Here is a 14,397-nt window from a genome sequence, read left to right as displayed (position 1 = left end):
ACATGTAGATTTTTTCTTTATGTCACGTACTGTTTTTAATAGAAATGTATATTTAGCTTTAAATTTAAGTGTAAATTAATTATTGTTATTATGTTATTATTAATGTATTGCTGTTTTGTATTATCATTATCCATTACCACTGTCTAATTATTATTATTTCGAAACTGTATTTTCATCATTTTTTGTCTTACTTTTATTTTTGTTCTTACTGTTAATACTTAAAAATGTAAACCTGATACTGTTCACACAAAAGGGTTATTACCCGTTTACCATACATAAATAAATAAATTAAAAAAAAAATATTTATTTATATATTATATTATTATTTGATATAATTTGTTAAAAATATATTAATTTAAATAAATTGTTTATAGGAAGATGAATTCTGTGAAGTGGTAAGCACAAAGTAGTTTCTATTTACTAATTTTTATTTTGTTGTTTTTGTTTTTATTTTTAATTTTTCATCTTATTTTTTCAGAATGAGTTATAAAAGATACAACATTAATTTATATGTGTTTTTCTTTAAGGGTGTTCCTAGTATAATAGTACAAGATATGATATCATATATATATATATTATAATATGTTAAAATAATAAATAATAAATAATAAATAAATAATATACTTAAATAATGTCTTATTGGTTGGTTCTGTATAAATCTGCACAACTTATTGAATGTTACTAACACTGCGATAGCAACGTTTTATTGTAGGTAAGATTATTTAGCTATTTATGTTTACCTATTATAGTATTACATAATCATTATATATGTAAAAACGTTGTCATAAACATTTGACACCAAGTTCCTACTGAAACTCTTAGCTATGAGTTAAAGGTACTGAAATAACTGTATTGCAAAAAATAATTGAGATAAAAACTCTAAAGTAGTAACATGTAATCTGCCTAATATATTTTACTCCAAGTTGCTTTTCATATTATATATATATAATTTTTTTAAATGTTTTATTAAAACTTAATAATTTATCATTATACAAGAATACAGAATGAGTAATATATATGTTTTTCTTTAAGAGTGCTCTGTATAAGTTTTTACAGCTTAAATGTTTATAAGATACTAGGAAAGCATAAGTTTGATCAAATTACTGCAGGTATTTGTGTAGTTTATAGGTTATTTTAAATGAATCATCATTGAATAGTAAAGGCAACACAAAAAAAATGAATTTATTGAATGTTAGTAACGTTATATTGTAGGTAAAGTTATTTAACTTTTTATGTTTACTTATTAAATATTCTTGTATATGTAACAACGTTGTCATAAACATCTGAACTGTATAATATTATACTCAAATATATTATATTATATAATATGAAGTACAAAATTGAGGCCATAAAACTATACTCTTGTGTAAAATTTAACATACCTTACTCATGGTAGCTAATGAATACTATTGTTTAATACTGCATTAGTTGAGTTTTGGGCAACTATAAATCTTACCACCGAAAAACGTTATATATTATTTTATGTATTTGTCTGCACTTATTATCTATATTATAATACTTACTATATATTAATAAAATCAGAAATATATTAAAATATATATTTATCTCATTAAATGTTGCAAAAAGAAAAATATCCCAACGTTGACAGCAGAATCAATGTTTTAATAACATTTGCATTATTTGGTGTGCAAAACTCTGAACGTCAGCAATCAATACTCAACAATTATTCACCAATCGTATTCACATTTATATGTATGACATATGTATTATTATAATCATAGGCAGATCTACAGGATGTGCCGCATGTGCCAAGGCACACCCTAATGTACAAAAAAAAAAATTAATTAATAACATAACACATTAATTGAATTTCAGTTTTTTGTAAATTAAACACGAATGCTCAGAATAAGTCTCTAAAATAATAACTACATATATGTATTTTTTACAAATCGTTATTTTACATTATTAACGAAGCCTGGATGTTTAGATTTTAAATCACTATATTATCGTACTTTTGAAATTAGATTCAATGTTATTGTCGTCGACACCGACACGAAAACTTGGAATAATAGACAATAATGGTGACTGGTGACTGCCGATTGGTAAAGCCGGGTTCACACGTGTCAGTGAGAATGATCATTATGACTGATTCATTTCCACTGACGATCCTATTTACTGAACAAATCGTTCACACGATTCAATGAAAAAATGAATAGTCATTGTTCCATGTTCAGTGATTACAAATGATAACTCGTTATAGTGATACCACGTTATAGTACATACTACATTAGGGTTGCCATACGTCCCGGTACACCGGGACATGTCACCAGTTCATGACTTCGGTCCCGGTCGTCCCGCTAGACCCTACAAAAGTCCCGGTTATGTGTAAATAATGTTAGTACCAATAATTATATTAAATTATATTTTTATAAAAATTACTGATAATGGCCCAGTGGACAAAAGAACGTAACCGTCTTCAAGTAGAAACTGTAGAAAGTATCATTCAATGCAAATTTAATTTCAAAATGACTTGTTCAGAATTTCATACGTATGCTATGGGAAAACCAGAGCTATTGAAACAGGTGAAAAAGTCAGAAAAATATAATATTTCAAAATAAATAAATAAATAATGTTTCATTAATCAAATGTATCTTCTAATTTAATTTCTTTCATAATTCAATACTATTATTATTTTATTCTACATATATATATATTCATTACACTGTGTTCTAAATTTTAATATTATAAAAAAAAAAATGTTCAAATTATTTTTGTAAATGTCCCGGTCAGTACTTGAACTTTTATGGCAACCCTATACTACATACATCTTTTTTTGTACCTACTTGTACTAATAAAATACAAATATTTTTCAATGGCTAGTTCAAAAAAAGCTGTAATGCGCACTAGTGTTAAGTTATTATGTTTGCAAATATCACAAGAACTACAAAATGTATTAAAGAAATTGAAAAATAAAAAAACACGTAGATGGTGGGTCAAAAAATGGATTCAAAGGCGCAATACTTTGGGTGCTAGTGAAAATTTATTACGAGAAATTGCAACAGAAGATGAAACTTCAAACAAAAATCATTTAAGAATGAATAAAGACCAATTTGAAGTACTTTTACATCGAATTACTCCAAAAATTCAAAAACAAAACACAATTATGAGAAATGCTTTACCAGCGCATACAAAATTGGAAATCACTCTTCGATTTGTAGGTAAGCTAAAATATTTAACTAAAAAATGTTCATATTGAAGTAGTATTATATATAAATGTATATACAATATACATCATATCTTTTTAAAATAAATGTATAGCCACAGGGGACTGTTATTCATCGATTGCTGCATTGTATAGAGTACCAAAAAACAGTATTTCCGTATTTATTCCAGAAGTCTGTGCGGCAATTTAAACGAGTATATAAAGGTAAGATTTTTATAATCAATAAAATATATTGTTGTTTCTTTAGAAAATAATAACCCTTTCAAAAACAATTAGTATAATAATAAACAAATACATATAAACAATAAAAAATAATAATTAACCTTCTATAAATGTTCAAAAAAAAAAATATTCTGTCATATTTAAATAAAAATGTAACTTTTAGTTAATTCAAATAAAAAAAATTAAGAAAACTACGTGAAAACGTAATTAATATAACGAATTATGTATTGCTGTACTCAATATATCCGACATTTCCGTTTGAGCTTCATTTACGGCGGTATTTGTAGCATTATATGGCCATGATGTAGTCGATTGCTCATCAGAAAATAAATCTGATGGAGATAATTGTTGCGTGTCATAATATGGTTGAGGTTTTCGATTGGTCACAGTTAATTGGTTTAAAGTTTAAACGTTCTTGTTTCATAACATGCATTATTTTTTCTTGACAAACAAAGGCTCTGTCGAGTGGCATTTTTTTCAATTGAACAGCAATACTTCAGGCAAATAAATCAAATTCGTCGTCATAATCTTTACACGAATTGCTTATTGCCTGAAGTTTATTGATTCTTCAAGGAAAATTTGATTTTCCTAGAACAATACCCACACGGCATTTTTCAATGAAAGTATTTGAATAAATATTTGTTTTAAATTAAATTTTAAATATTTAAATTTTAAAATTTATTAAAATTTTAATAAATATTAAAAGAAAAATATTTAAATTTAAATATTTAAAAGCATTTAAAAAAATATAAAATAATTAATATTGAATTATCGTTAAATGTTAACATTTTATCAATTTATTAAAATAAATATTTAACAAACACAATTATTATTCAATGTTAAAAATTAATATTGATTTAATTTTTAAAATATATTATTTAATAAATAACAAAACCCAATTTGCATTAAATATATTAATTATATTTTCTATGCGAGTAGGTTTTTTTTTTCAATTTTTTATTGCAAGAATTTATAGGAAGTGTACCGTAAAAAAAATAAGATGTATGTATTATAATATTCAGTATTGTATGAGTTATATGACTATTTGTCATCTATTTAGTCGTGTACTACGCATATATTCCGCTATATATTATTGTACGTACAGGTATAATATGTTTGTAGAGTTTACTTTATTTATTAAAATTATAGAGCGATATGAGCGAAGAACATATTGCGTATCCATTACATTATATTGTTATAATATAATAATTTCGTATATTATATATTATTATGTCCCTGCAGTAGTGCAGTTTTCATAATTTTAATTTAATATTTAAATAATTAATTAACAATGATATATTATATAGGTAATAGGTATGGTTATAATAAGGAGTGAATGTAATAAAAATAACTTAAAATTATTATAATTTATTGGTCGGAGGTTTTATCTAAAGTTTACGTGTAAGACATAAAATATGGGTATGTACCTACATAGAATAGGTATTAGAATATACTAAATTTACCTAATCGGATTGTTTGCTCACAAAATCTCCTTTGTAAAGTCGATAACATAATATATTAGTTGTAAGTGTAAATAGTGTAATAGCTAGTGTACCATAAAAATAGTATTTAATATTTATAATCAATGGCAATATTAAAATATCCACACTAGTAAGTAGTAAGAAATTGGAATTGGGAAAAATATTGTTTAATTCTAGCTGAAAATCGCTACAGAACGCTCAACGTTAACTATGCGTAATGCCGTAATGCCGTAAATCATCGTAATGCCGTAAGGATCGAAGACCGAACACGACCAGACGCAAGCAAAAGCTGCCGCCTGCCAGCTGGTCTCATTTGTATCATCTCATATTATGTGTGAATACAACTACCCATATAAAACTGCACGTTTAATTTTGAGCGATTACCTATATTGTATTTAATTACGTTTTAAAAACGAAGATTCGAATCGCCTAGTGTGTAATCAGCTCTATTATAAATTTAACCGGGTATTTTGTCTGATATTACTTTACTTATAATAACACACTTTGGGCATTACTATTAATATTATATTGCATGTTTTTGTATAATAGTAACTATTGTAATAATTATATACGATAAGACCGGTTGGTATATAGATATAAACTTCAACGGTTCGAAACCATATTTATATTATTATTATTGGTCTTTCCCCGAAATACGAACACAGTATTATAATATTACATAGCAATAGCTAAATTTAAGTAAATGTTGGTAATTCTTCAGTTGTTTGTGTTAGTTCGTGGCTTCGTGCACTCGTCACTCGTGTCCCTGGCCTCTGCGTACTTGCTAGGTTTAAGTAATAATTTTATTGTTGTTCGCGTGTATATCGGTATCAACATTTAACACTATATTGTAGGTATATAAACGGTTTTTCTTTATTTCACTACGTCGTTGTCGTCGTCGTATAAGTGTACCGCGTCCGACCCGTCGTCGTCGTATATTAACTGCGTTTAGTGCATTATTTTATTTTTTTTTTTTGTGAATTTATGTCATTGAAAATAAGGTAAGTATTACTGTTACTAAGTAATAAGTATTATACTTAGATACCTATAATATAATGTAATGTATAGTCAGTACGTAAAATACTCAAATGTATTTTGATTATTGGCAGAAGCTTATTTATTAATACCTGCCTATAGCCTATAATAATTTGATTTTTAAATATATTATACTGTTGGTACTTAATACTTATGCATTTTAAGTTGTACCTACTTGTATTACACTTTAAAATATAATATTATGTACTTATCTAATTTTTAAAGTGGTAGTATAATAATTATTTATTCTACCAGTTTTGTATTATATTTAAAAATGTTTTTATTATCTGCTGTGTTTGTATTTTATTAAGTCTAATAATTTACCTATTGTTTGGTATTGAACCCTGTATTCTATATTTCTCAATTCACTATTACTTTTACAGTTTATTTGAAATTCATTGTATTAGAACTTCTAATTGTATTCTTTGAAAAGCATATTCTATACTTTATTATGTCATATTCAACCATTAGCAAATCTACTAAGCGCAGAAGGTATTTAGAGGAATTAGAATTGATAGAACTGGATAATGAAAGTATTCATAGTGAACCAGAAAGTATAGTTCAACCAAATGTATCTAGTTGTAGTGCCAGTTTAAATCTAAATTCCGAATCAAACTCTTTACTGTTACCAAATCTAATTCATAATTTACCTCACTTTGATAGTAATAATATCTGTGATGATGAATATGATGCAATTAGTTTTTCATCCAATTCTGATATTGAGGATGAGGATAAATTAAGTTTTACTAATGAATATCCAAATGAACATCACTCCCTAGATAATGAAACAGATTCATCAATTTTAAACAATTTAGCTAAATGGGCCGTATCTTATAATATTTCTCAAGTTGCTTTGAGTGCATTATTGAAGGTTTTAAAAATGCATAAGTGTCATAATTATTTTCCTGTAGATGCCAGAACTATATTAAAAACCAAGTCATCTGTTCAACCTTTGCAAGTACAGACAGTGACACCCGGTAGTTTTTATTATTTCTCAATATGTAATAGTTTGAAGAGTATTTCTGATTCTGACTATGAATATTTTGTTGAAGACAAAATCAAAATAGTTGTAGGGATTGATGGTCTGCCCTTGACCAAAAGTTCATCTAGCTGTTTTTGGCCAATACTTGGATATGTTCGTCATCCTGTTTATAAACCTCATGTTTTTTTAATTGGGTTATATTGGGGTAAAGATAAGCCTCTCAACTGCAATCCTTTTTTGTTAGAATTTGTGAATGAAACAAAAGCATTATATGAAACAGGGTTTCAAACAGCATTTGGTATAAAACAAGTAATTATAGATACTATATGTTGTGATTTACCAGCAAAGAGTTTCATCTTAAAAACTAAAGGACATACTGGTTATTATTCGTGTACTAGGTGTTTAATAAGTGGTTTTTATTTTGAACATAGAGTCTGTTTTCCCGATACAGATTGTATTACTAAGAGAACTCACTTAGATTTTTTAAATAGAACTGATGAAGAATTCCATATGACTGATGAAGTTTCTATTATCACTGAAATACCTGGTATAGATATAGTAAATAGTATTAGCATTGACTATATGCATCTAGTTTGCTTAGGAGTGACAAAAAAATTAATTTTGTTGTGGCTTGGATGCATTAAAAATGCACCTGTTTCGGTTAGATTGCAAAGTAAAAAAGTCAATGATATTACTAAAGAACTACTTTTAGCATTGAGACTTTCAGTATGTAGTGATTTTTCTAGAGTTCCTCGGGGGTTGAATGAAGTTAATAGGTGGAAGGCAACTGAATTTCGTCAATTCCTTCTTTATACTGGCCCAGTTGTTCTACAAACCATTTTAAATAGTGAATACTACTTACATTTTCTTTCTTTACATGTTAGTTTTCGAATTCTTTTAGCACCAAATGTTAGCACAGACCTTGTTAATTTTGTTGAAAAATTATTAAAATATTTTGTAGACAAATTTCGTGAAATATATGGTAAAGAATTTATGTCACTTAATGTACACAACTTATTGCACATTGTTGATGACTATAAGAAATTTGGTGCCCTCGATAGTTGCTCATGTTTTCCATTTGAAAACTACATGAAAACTCTTAAAAAAATGATAAGAAAACATGAGAAACCATTGGAGCAGGTTATAAAACGATATCATGAATTTCAAATGTTTGGTGAGTATGAATTGAATGCAAGGTCTGGGTCTAGTATCAATATAAAATATTTAAAAATATATAGCGGTGGACCATTGCCTGAAGACTGCATAAAACCGGAATTTAAAATTGCTATAAAAGATAATATAAAAATTAATATAAAATCATTTTCTGATGCTTACATAGGTTATACTTTTGAAGGCAAACTTAATATTTTTAAAGTTGTTAATATATGTGTTCATAAAAGTAGTAAAAAAAAAGTATTTGTAGCTCAATCATTCAATACAATTCATCCGTTTTATGAAAAACCAATTAATAGTATGAAAATAGGTATAGCTATTGTGAATGAACTGTCTAATCACCTTATTACAATTAATATAGAAACTTGTGATTTTTCAAAATATGTTATTCTAAACAATAGTCTTGGTAATAAAGTTGCTTTTCCTATTTTACATTCATCTAATAACTAGTACAGTAATTAAGAGGTTGTAATTAAATTGTCTATATTATATAATTTAGTTTTTTTGTAAATATGCTCTTAATTTTAAATATTAATATATATAGTAATATTGTAATTAAATTATTTTGAATACCTATTATAATATGATAAAATACTTTATTACCCTATTATAGTGGTTGAGCTTGAATAGTTACTTATTATGTTTTGTTATTTTAAACATTTAATTCTTTAAAATGATATTAGTATTTTTAATTTGTTCCTGATATTTATATTTTAAAATTATGAATTTTGTTGACATAATTTATTTTTCATATCTGCCACTAGTTTTGTTAATTTATTAAAACTTCAGTTGTTTTTAGTTTTTACAAGCATTGAAAAAATGGCCACATATTCTGTTGTTCATTTTTTTGGAGATAATAGTGTAGCAGCCGTTCCAAGATTTTGGTATTCAGATAAAAAAAGTACTTGCGCATGGCCAAAAAAACCTCACAATACCAAAAAATTGATCGAGCAATGTAGCATACCCAACAAAATTGAATATGAGTATTTAGAAGCAAGAGTAATGAGCTCAGGAATAGGTAATAATTGTGTAATTACAAATATAATGTTTATAAGTTAAAATATTTTATGTGTGATTTTTACTTTTGATTAGAATCTTTAGCAGCTGCAAAACAAAAAGCTAAAAAAGCCATGTACATTTCCGATCTTGATGAAGATGAAATTAAACCTAAGACTAAAAAACTTAAAACATCAATTGATTGCCCCGTTTTTTCAGGTAAATATAATAGTAAATAATTAATTAATATTATTTATTAACATATATACTTCATTTGTACAAAGTTATCTATGTATTATCTATTGAAAAAGCTATATAGTGTTCTAATATTATGTATATCAATAGAATATAATATGATTTATACAGTAGGCATTTTAATTACTAATTAAATTTCTATGAATAAATGATTTATAGAAAATTATATTGCTCCTGAAAATCTGTCCGAAAATTCTCTACATTTACCTGGAAGTAATATAAAGAAATGTGAAACTGTAGTCAGTCAACCTTTTGCTGCTTCAAAGCAGCCTTTAATTGATAAGTCACCTGTTTCAATTAGTGGTTGGTCACCATCACCTCTAAAAGCTGCTGCTAAAGGTAACTTATTATAAAATAATAACTAATAAGCATCCCCAAATAAATTGTCTATAAATAATTACTAAACTTTGACTGATTAATATAGACCACATAAAAAATGCATCTACGGATAAAATATCATTAAAAACAATCGATTCATGTACTAAAAAAGTTATCTCCACTACAGGTATGTTCCAAAATATCAGTATTAAACGATAAACAATATATAGTTAATAAAGTGTGCAAATGGTTAATAATATTTCAATTGATTTTCTTTTTAGTTTCAAGAAAACTTGAATTTGGTGATTATAAAGACAAACCATGTAAATATTGTAAATATATTTACAAATATTAGCGTGATATATTTTTATATAGTATAAGATTTAGGTGCTTACAGTATATTACATTTTTTTTTTAATTTACAGACAACAAAAAAATAAATTTTGACATGCTGTCAGATGAAGAATCTTTTGGAACACCAATTATGAAAAATAAAGTTTCTCCATGTACGTTTATGCGAATTATTTGAAATCAATTATTGGATATATAATAATAATAATATTTATTTATTGTTTCTAGTTATAAACAAAGTTACACATAATAATGAACAAACATTAAAGTCCAATACCAATGACCGAAAAAAAAGTAAAAACAAGATTAATATATACCTAGTTATAATCACGGCATTAGAAGATCTACTAAGACCGTGGTTATAAATTAGTTAATTAAAATAACATTTTTTACATACAAAAATATCTGATATTCTATAGTGATATTATAGTGTTTTTTTTTCAATTGCATTATTATAGGTTGTACACCATTACAAACAATTGATAGCGGTTCTCGAATCTGTAGTAATTCGGCAGTTGATAATGGTTAGTTTATAGTATAATGGGTCTATCAATACCTAATAGCAATTCAAACTGTATTACTTTAAACTTCAAACTTATTATAGGTACTCAAAAAATATTGAAGTCTATATTAAAAAATATGGTATACATTCAAACTGACATTAAACATCTAAGTATGCAACAAAAAGAAATTCTATCTAAACTAGATAGTACATCAATGTTAAAAAACAGTATTAAGTGTTCATCTAACAATGAATTCTTAGACAACTTCAACTGGCCAATAAATGAACTTGAATATCTTGAAGTTATCGAAGAAAAAATAAAAGATCAAGATATGCGTGACTATTTGGTATGCAAATAATTAATTAACATTTTTTTTATAAATTACAATAAAATGTTTGTTTTAGGTAAATGACTTGTCACATTTGGGAGGAAATTCTATAAAAGCTATTATAAAGAGAATAGTTTATAAATTATTTACTGATGTCTTACTATCCAATTTTTCATTTACTGGCAAAAAGGGGAAACAGAAGTTTTGTAAACTAAATTTATGTTCTGTTATTTTTGGTAAGAATAATACAGTTAGGTATCTAATTATTAATATACATTTAATTTGACCTGAACATTAAAAGCTATTAATGTAATAATATATCATTACTGTTATGATAGCAGTTCTAGATCATAAACTTTTTTTATAACTTAAATTACAGATATATGTACTTGATTTTAGATGCTGTTAAAAATCAAACCAAGGTGAAGAATGTCGACCAAAATGAAATGGAGGAACGATTGAAATACCATTTAGCACAAGCTCCGTTTAATGTAAAAAGATTAAATGATAAAATTAGTGAAAGTGTATAATTAATGGTTAATAAGTATTTTATATTGTAATAATTTTATTATATATATGAATAAAATTAATATATAATAAATTGTTCATACATCAAAGTAATAAAATTGTATATTTCTAAATTAAATTCTTCAATTTTCTAGTAAAATATTTAATATTATAATGTTAAAGTGTTCAAGAGAAGGGAGGTGTTATACAAATCTTAATAAATGGGGTATAATTAAAAATAATGAAATAATTATTTCCAAGTGCGTAATACTGATACATTTTTGAGGGAGTTTGAACCCCAAAAAACCCTTTCTAATGTATGGTTTTGTTAGTATTATGTATTTATAATATATTTTCTGTATAATAAATGAATACATATCTATAAGGTCTAAGGTTAATGCAATATTAAAATATAATATTGCTGAGGTATTACAAAGCAATTTTAAATAAAATTTAGTTTTTAAAGTTGGTTCAACATTACAAAAGGGTTCAAACAATGAAATTTAAACTTTAATTAAGATTTAATAAACATTTATTCAAAGAATTTTAAATGTTGATTTAATATATCTTTATTCAATATTTAATATTTAATATTTAATAGGCTTTTATTAAATATATCTATGTTGTGTGGGTAATAGGCTCAAAATATAGAAGTATCCAAATCGAATGGTATGATAAGTATTCGTGGTTAGAATATAGTAAAGTTCTTGATTCTGTATTTTGTTTTTACTGTCGTGTATTTTGTTTAAACGATCCAGCAACAAAAGGTCATATTGATTTTGCTTTTATAAAAAGGGGATTTAAAAATTGGCATAGAGCAAACGAATGTTTCCGTAACCATGACAAATCTAAAGGCCATCTTCGCCTTAAAATCAGCTTCTAAAAGCGTGTCTTCTTGGAGTAGTTATACAAAAGACAAATCGGTTGATATTTTATTAGATGAGCAACAGGAAGTTTTTATTTCAAAACAAAATCAAGTTGAAATGAAAAATTTATGCTATGGCCAGCATAAAGTCTTATCGAGCAGCTTTTATAAATTTAAGAAATGAGACAGAGTTTCTAAACATTTTTAATGTAGCAAAAAATGTGTGCATAGAACTAGAAATAGATATTCCATTAGTTAAAAAACGGAAGGTATCAAGTCGCTTCGATGAATTTGCCAAAACACGACATTATTATGAAACTAAGGAAGAAGGATTACGAAATTCGTGTTTTTATCAAATGTTAGATAATATGGTAGCGTCATTAAATTTAAGATTTCAGTAGAAAACAATCAAAATTATAAATGCTGTGGGAAATCTCTTAAATCTAAAATTAAATAAAGAAGAAGCAGCTGTTTTAGAAGAAAAATTCAAAATTTCTCAAGATGAATTAATGTCAGAAATAAGATTGTTAAAAGCAGATCAGACTGTACTAACTGGAAATTCAGCAACAACATTAAGTGGATGGATCCAGTGGATGCAAGAAAATAAAAAATATAAAATTTACACGGCTTTTAATGCAGCAATTCAAACTTTTTCTGCCATTCCCGTGACAAGTTGCTCATGCGAAAGAGCGTTTTCTTAACTGACTCACGTGAAAACGAAGTTAAGGTCAAATACGAAACAAGATCGGTTGGAATCACTCATGTTATTATATGTCAAACAAGAATTAACGGCCAATGTTGAAGCTTCTGAAGTTATAGAAGAATTTAAAAGTATTGTGCCATTTCAAAGACGATTGTTAATATAAATTAATACAATAAATTATACTAGTGTTGTTTCAATTATTTATTAATAAATATAAAATAATGATTCATGATTCATGAAGTATTATAAGATTAAACAACAAAATTATTATAATCATTACCTACTTAAATATTACATAGTAATATAGTTAGCTTACAGGAGGTTGGTAATCAAAACTGTATTTGTATAAAATTGTAAATTTGTAACCATTTCTTTTGATTTCTTTAGTAATAAAAAAAAAAATAGTATATTGTATATCGCCAATAGCTACCAATAGGTAAATATTATACAATAAGTTATAGTATTGGTTAGTAAACAAGTGTCAGATATTTGAAATATTTTATTTTTACATTCATTTATACATATAGATAAAAAAATAACTACAAAAAAAAGGCCGGGCATACTCAAATGTAAGACTCTGGGTCTGCCTATGATTATAATTTATACTTAGGTACATGAATATTGTACTGTTTAGTACACGCGACGTCGAGAAACACTTTTATACTATACAGCACAACTCGTGAATGAAGATACAGGTCGATTCTCGATAATTTAAACGTTCGGTAATTCGAAGTAAATGCTCATTCTCTTGAAAATCTTGCGGTAATTCGAAATTAAATTTTGGGTAAACTGGCCACTAACACATGATAATTCGTAGTTTCATCCGTTCATTGTTCAACGCTCGGTAATTCAAAGTTTATTCACCAAATATATTTCTTATAATCTTTTCGTTAATAGAGTTATTATTGCAAGAACTTTATAGTTATTCCTTAATCGTCTTTTATCGTAAAGTAAATACTATTAAAAAATTGAAACCAAGTTTAATGAATCTGAAAACAATTAGAGATTTCTTCAAAAATAATAATGTACGTACATACAATAATAAAAAATTAATTTTTTTTCTTAAGTCTCAGTAATTCGAATTATTTTTTTTACTCTTGATATTTCAAACTACTCAGCAATTCGAACTCTCGGTAATTCGAAATTTTTTATAGTCTCGCCCACTTATTATTGAGAGTCGACTGTATGGTGAACGGCTACCTAGACCCCGTCCAAATAAATCCCCATGATCTAAATGACACAACGGGATCCAAATTACCTTAGGGAACTAGTTGACATCAACCTAGTTGGGGATCTAAATTACTCATTTTGCGTTTAGATCCCCCTTGATCTACTAGATACCCTTTTGTGTGGCGGCAATCTATATTATTCTTTAATTTTATATATTAATTTAGTTTATTGTTTTTATTCTTAATAAGTGATTAATTTAATTTGAATTTGTATTATTCTTATTATTTTCAATTAATGTTCGAAAATCTAGGTTACTTGCCTCTA

At 26.2% G+C, this 14,397-nt stretch overlaps 1 protein-coding gene across 4 annotated transcripts; it reads left to right on the top strand.

Annotated features, from left to right (window-relative positions):
* Positions 1-5,729: 5,729 nt before the first annotated feature.
* LOC132926667 (uncharacterized) lies at positions 5,730-11,474 on the top strand. 4 transcript variants are annotated; one of them, XM_060991054.1, is made up of 12 exons: positions 5,730-5,888; positions 8,877-9,095; positions 9,170-9,292; positions 9,488-9,667; positions 9,753-9,833; positions 9,928-9,978; positions 10,072-10,152; positions 10,226-10,291; positions 10,456-10,521; positions 10,602-10,846; positions 10,905-11,064; positions 11,228-11,474. In XM_060991054.1, the coding sequence occupies exons 2-12, from the start codon at positions 8,897-8,899 to the stop codon at positions 11,356-11,358; spliced, it is 1,383 nt and encodes a 460-aa protein (XP_060847037.1). In that variant the 5' UTR covers positions 5,730-5,888; positions 8,877-8,896; the 3' UTR covers positions 11,359-11,474. The 4 variants fall into 4 exon arrangements, with proteins under 4 accessions (XP_060847037.1, XP_060847038.1, XP_060847035.1 ...); XM_060991055.1 differs by having other exon boundaries at positions 8,867-9,095; positions 9,928-9,969; XM_060991052.1 differs by having other exon boundaries at positions 8,867-9,095.
* The last annotated feature ends 2,923 nt before the right edge of the window (positions 11,475-14,397 follow it).

The sequence above is a fragment of the Rhopalosiphum padi genome, chromosome 3, assembly GCF_020882245.1.
Source record: "Rhopalosiphum padi isolate XX-2018 chromosome 3, ASM2088224v1, whole genome shotgun sequence".
Taxonomy (NCBI): Eukaryota; Metazoa; Arthropoda; class Insecta; order Hemiptera; family Aphididae; genus Rhopalosiphum; species Rhopalosiphum padi.
Note: the sequence above shows the minus strand (reverse complement) of the source record. Positions and strands in the feature narration are given on the sequence as shown.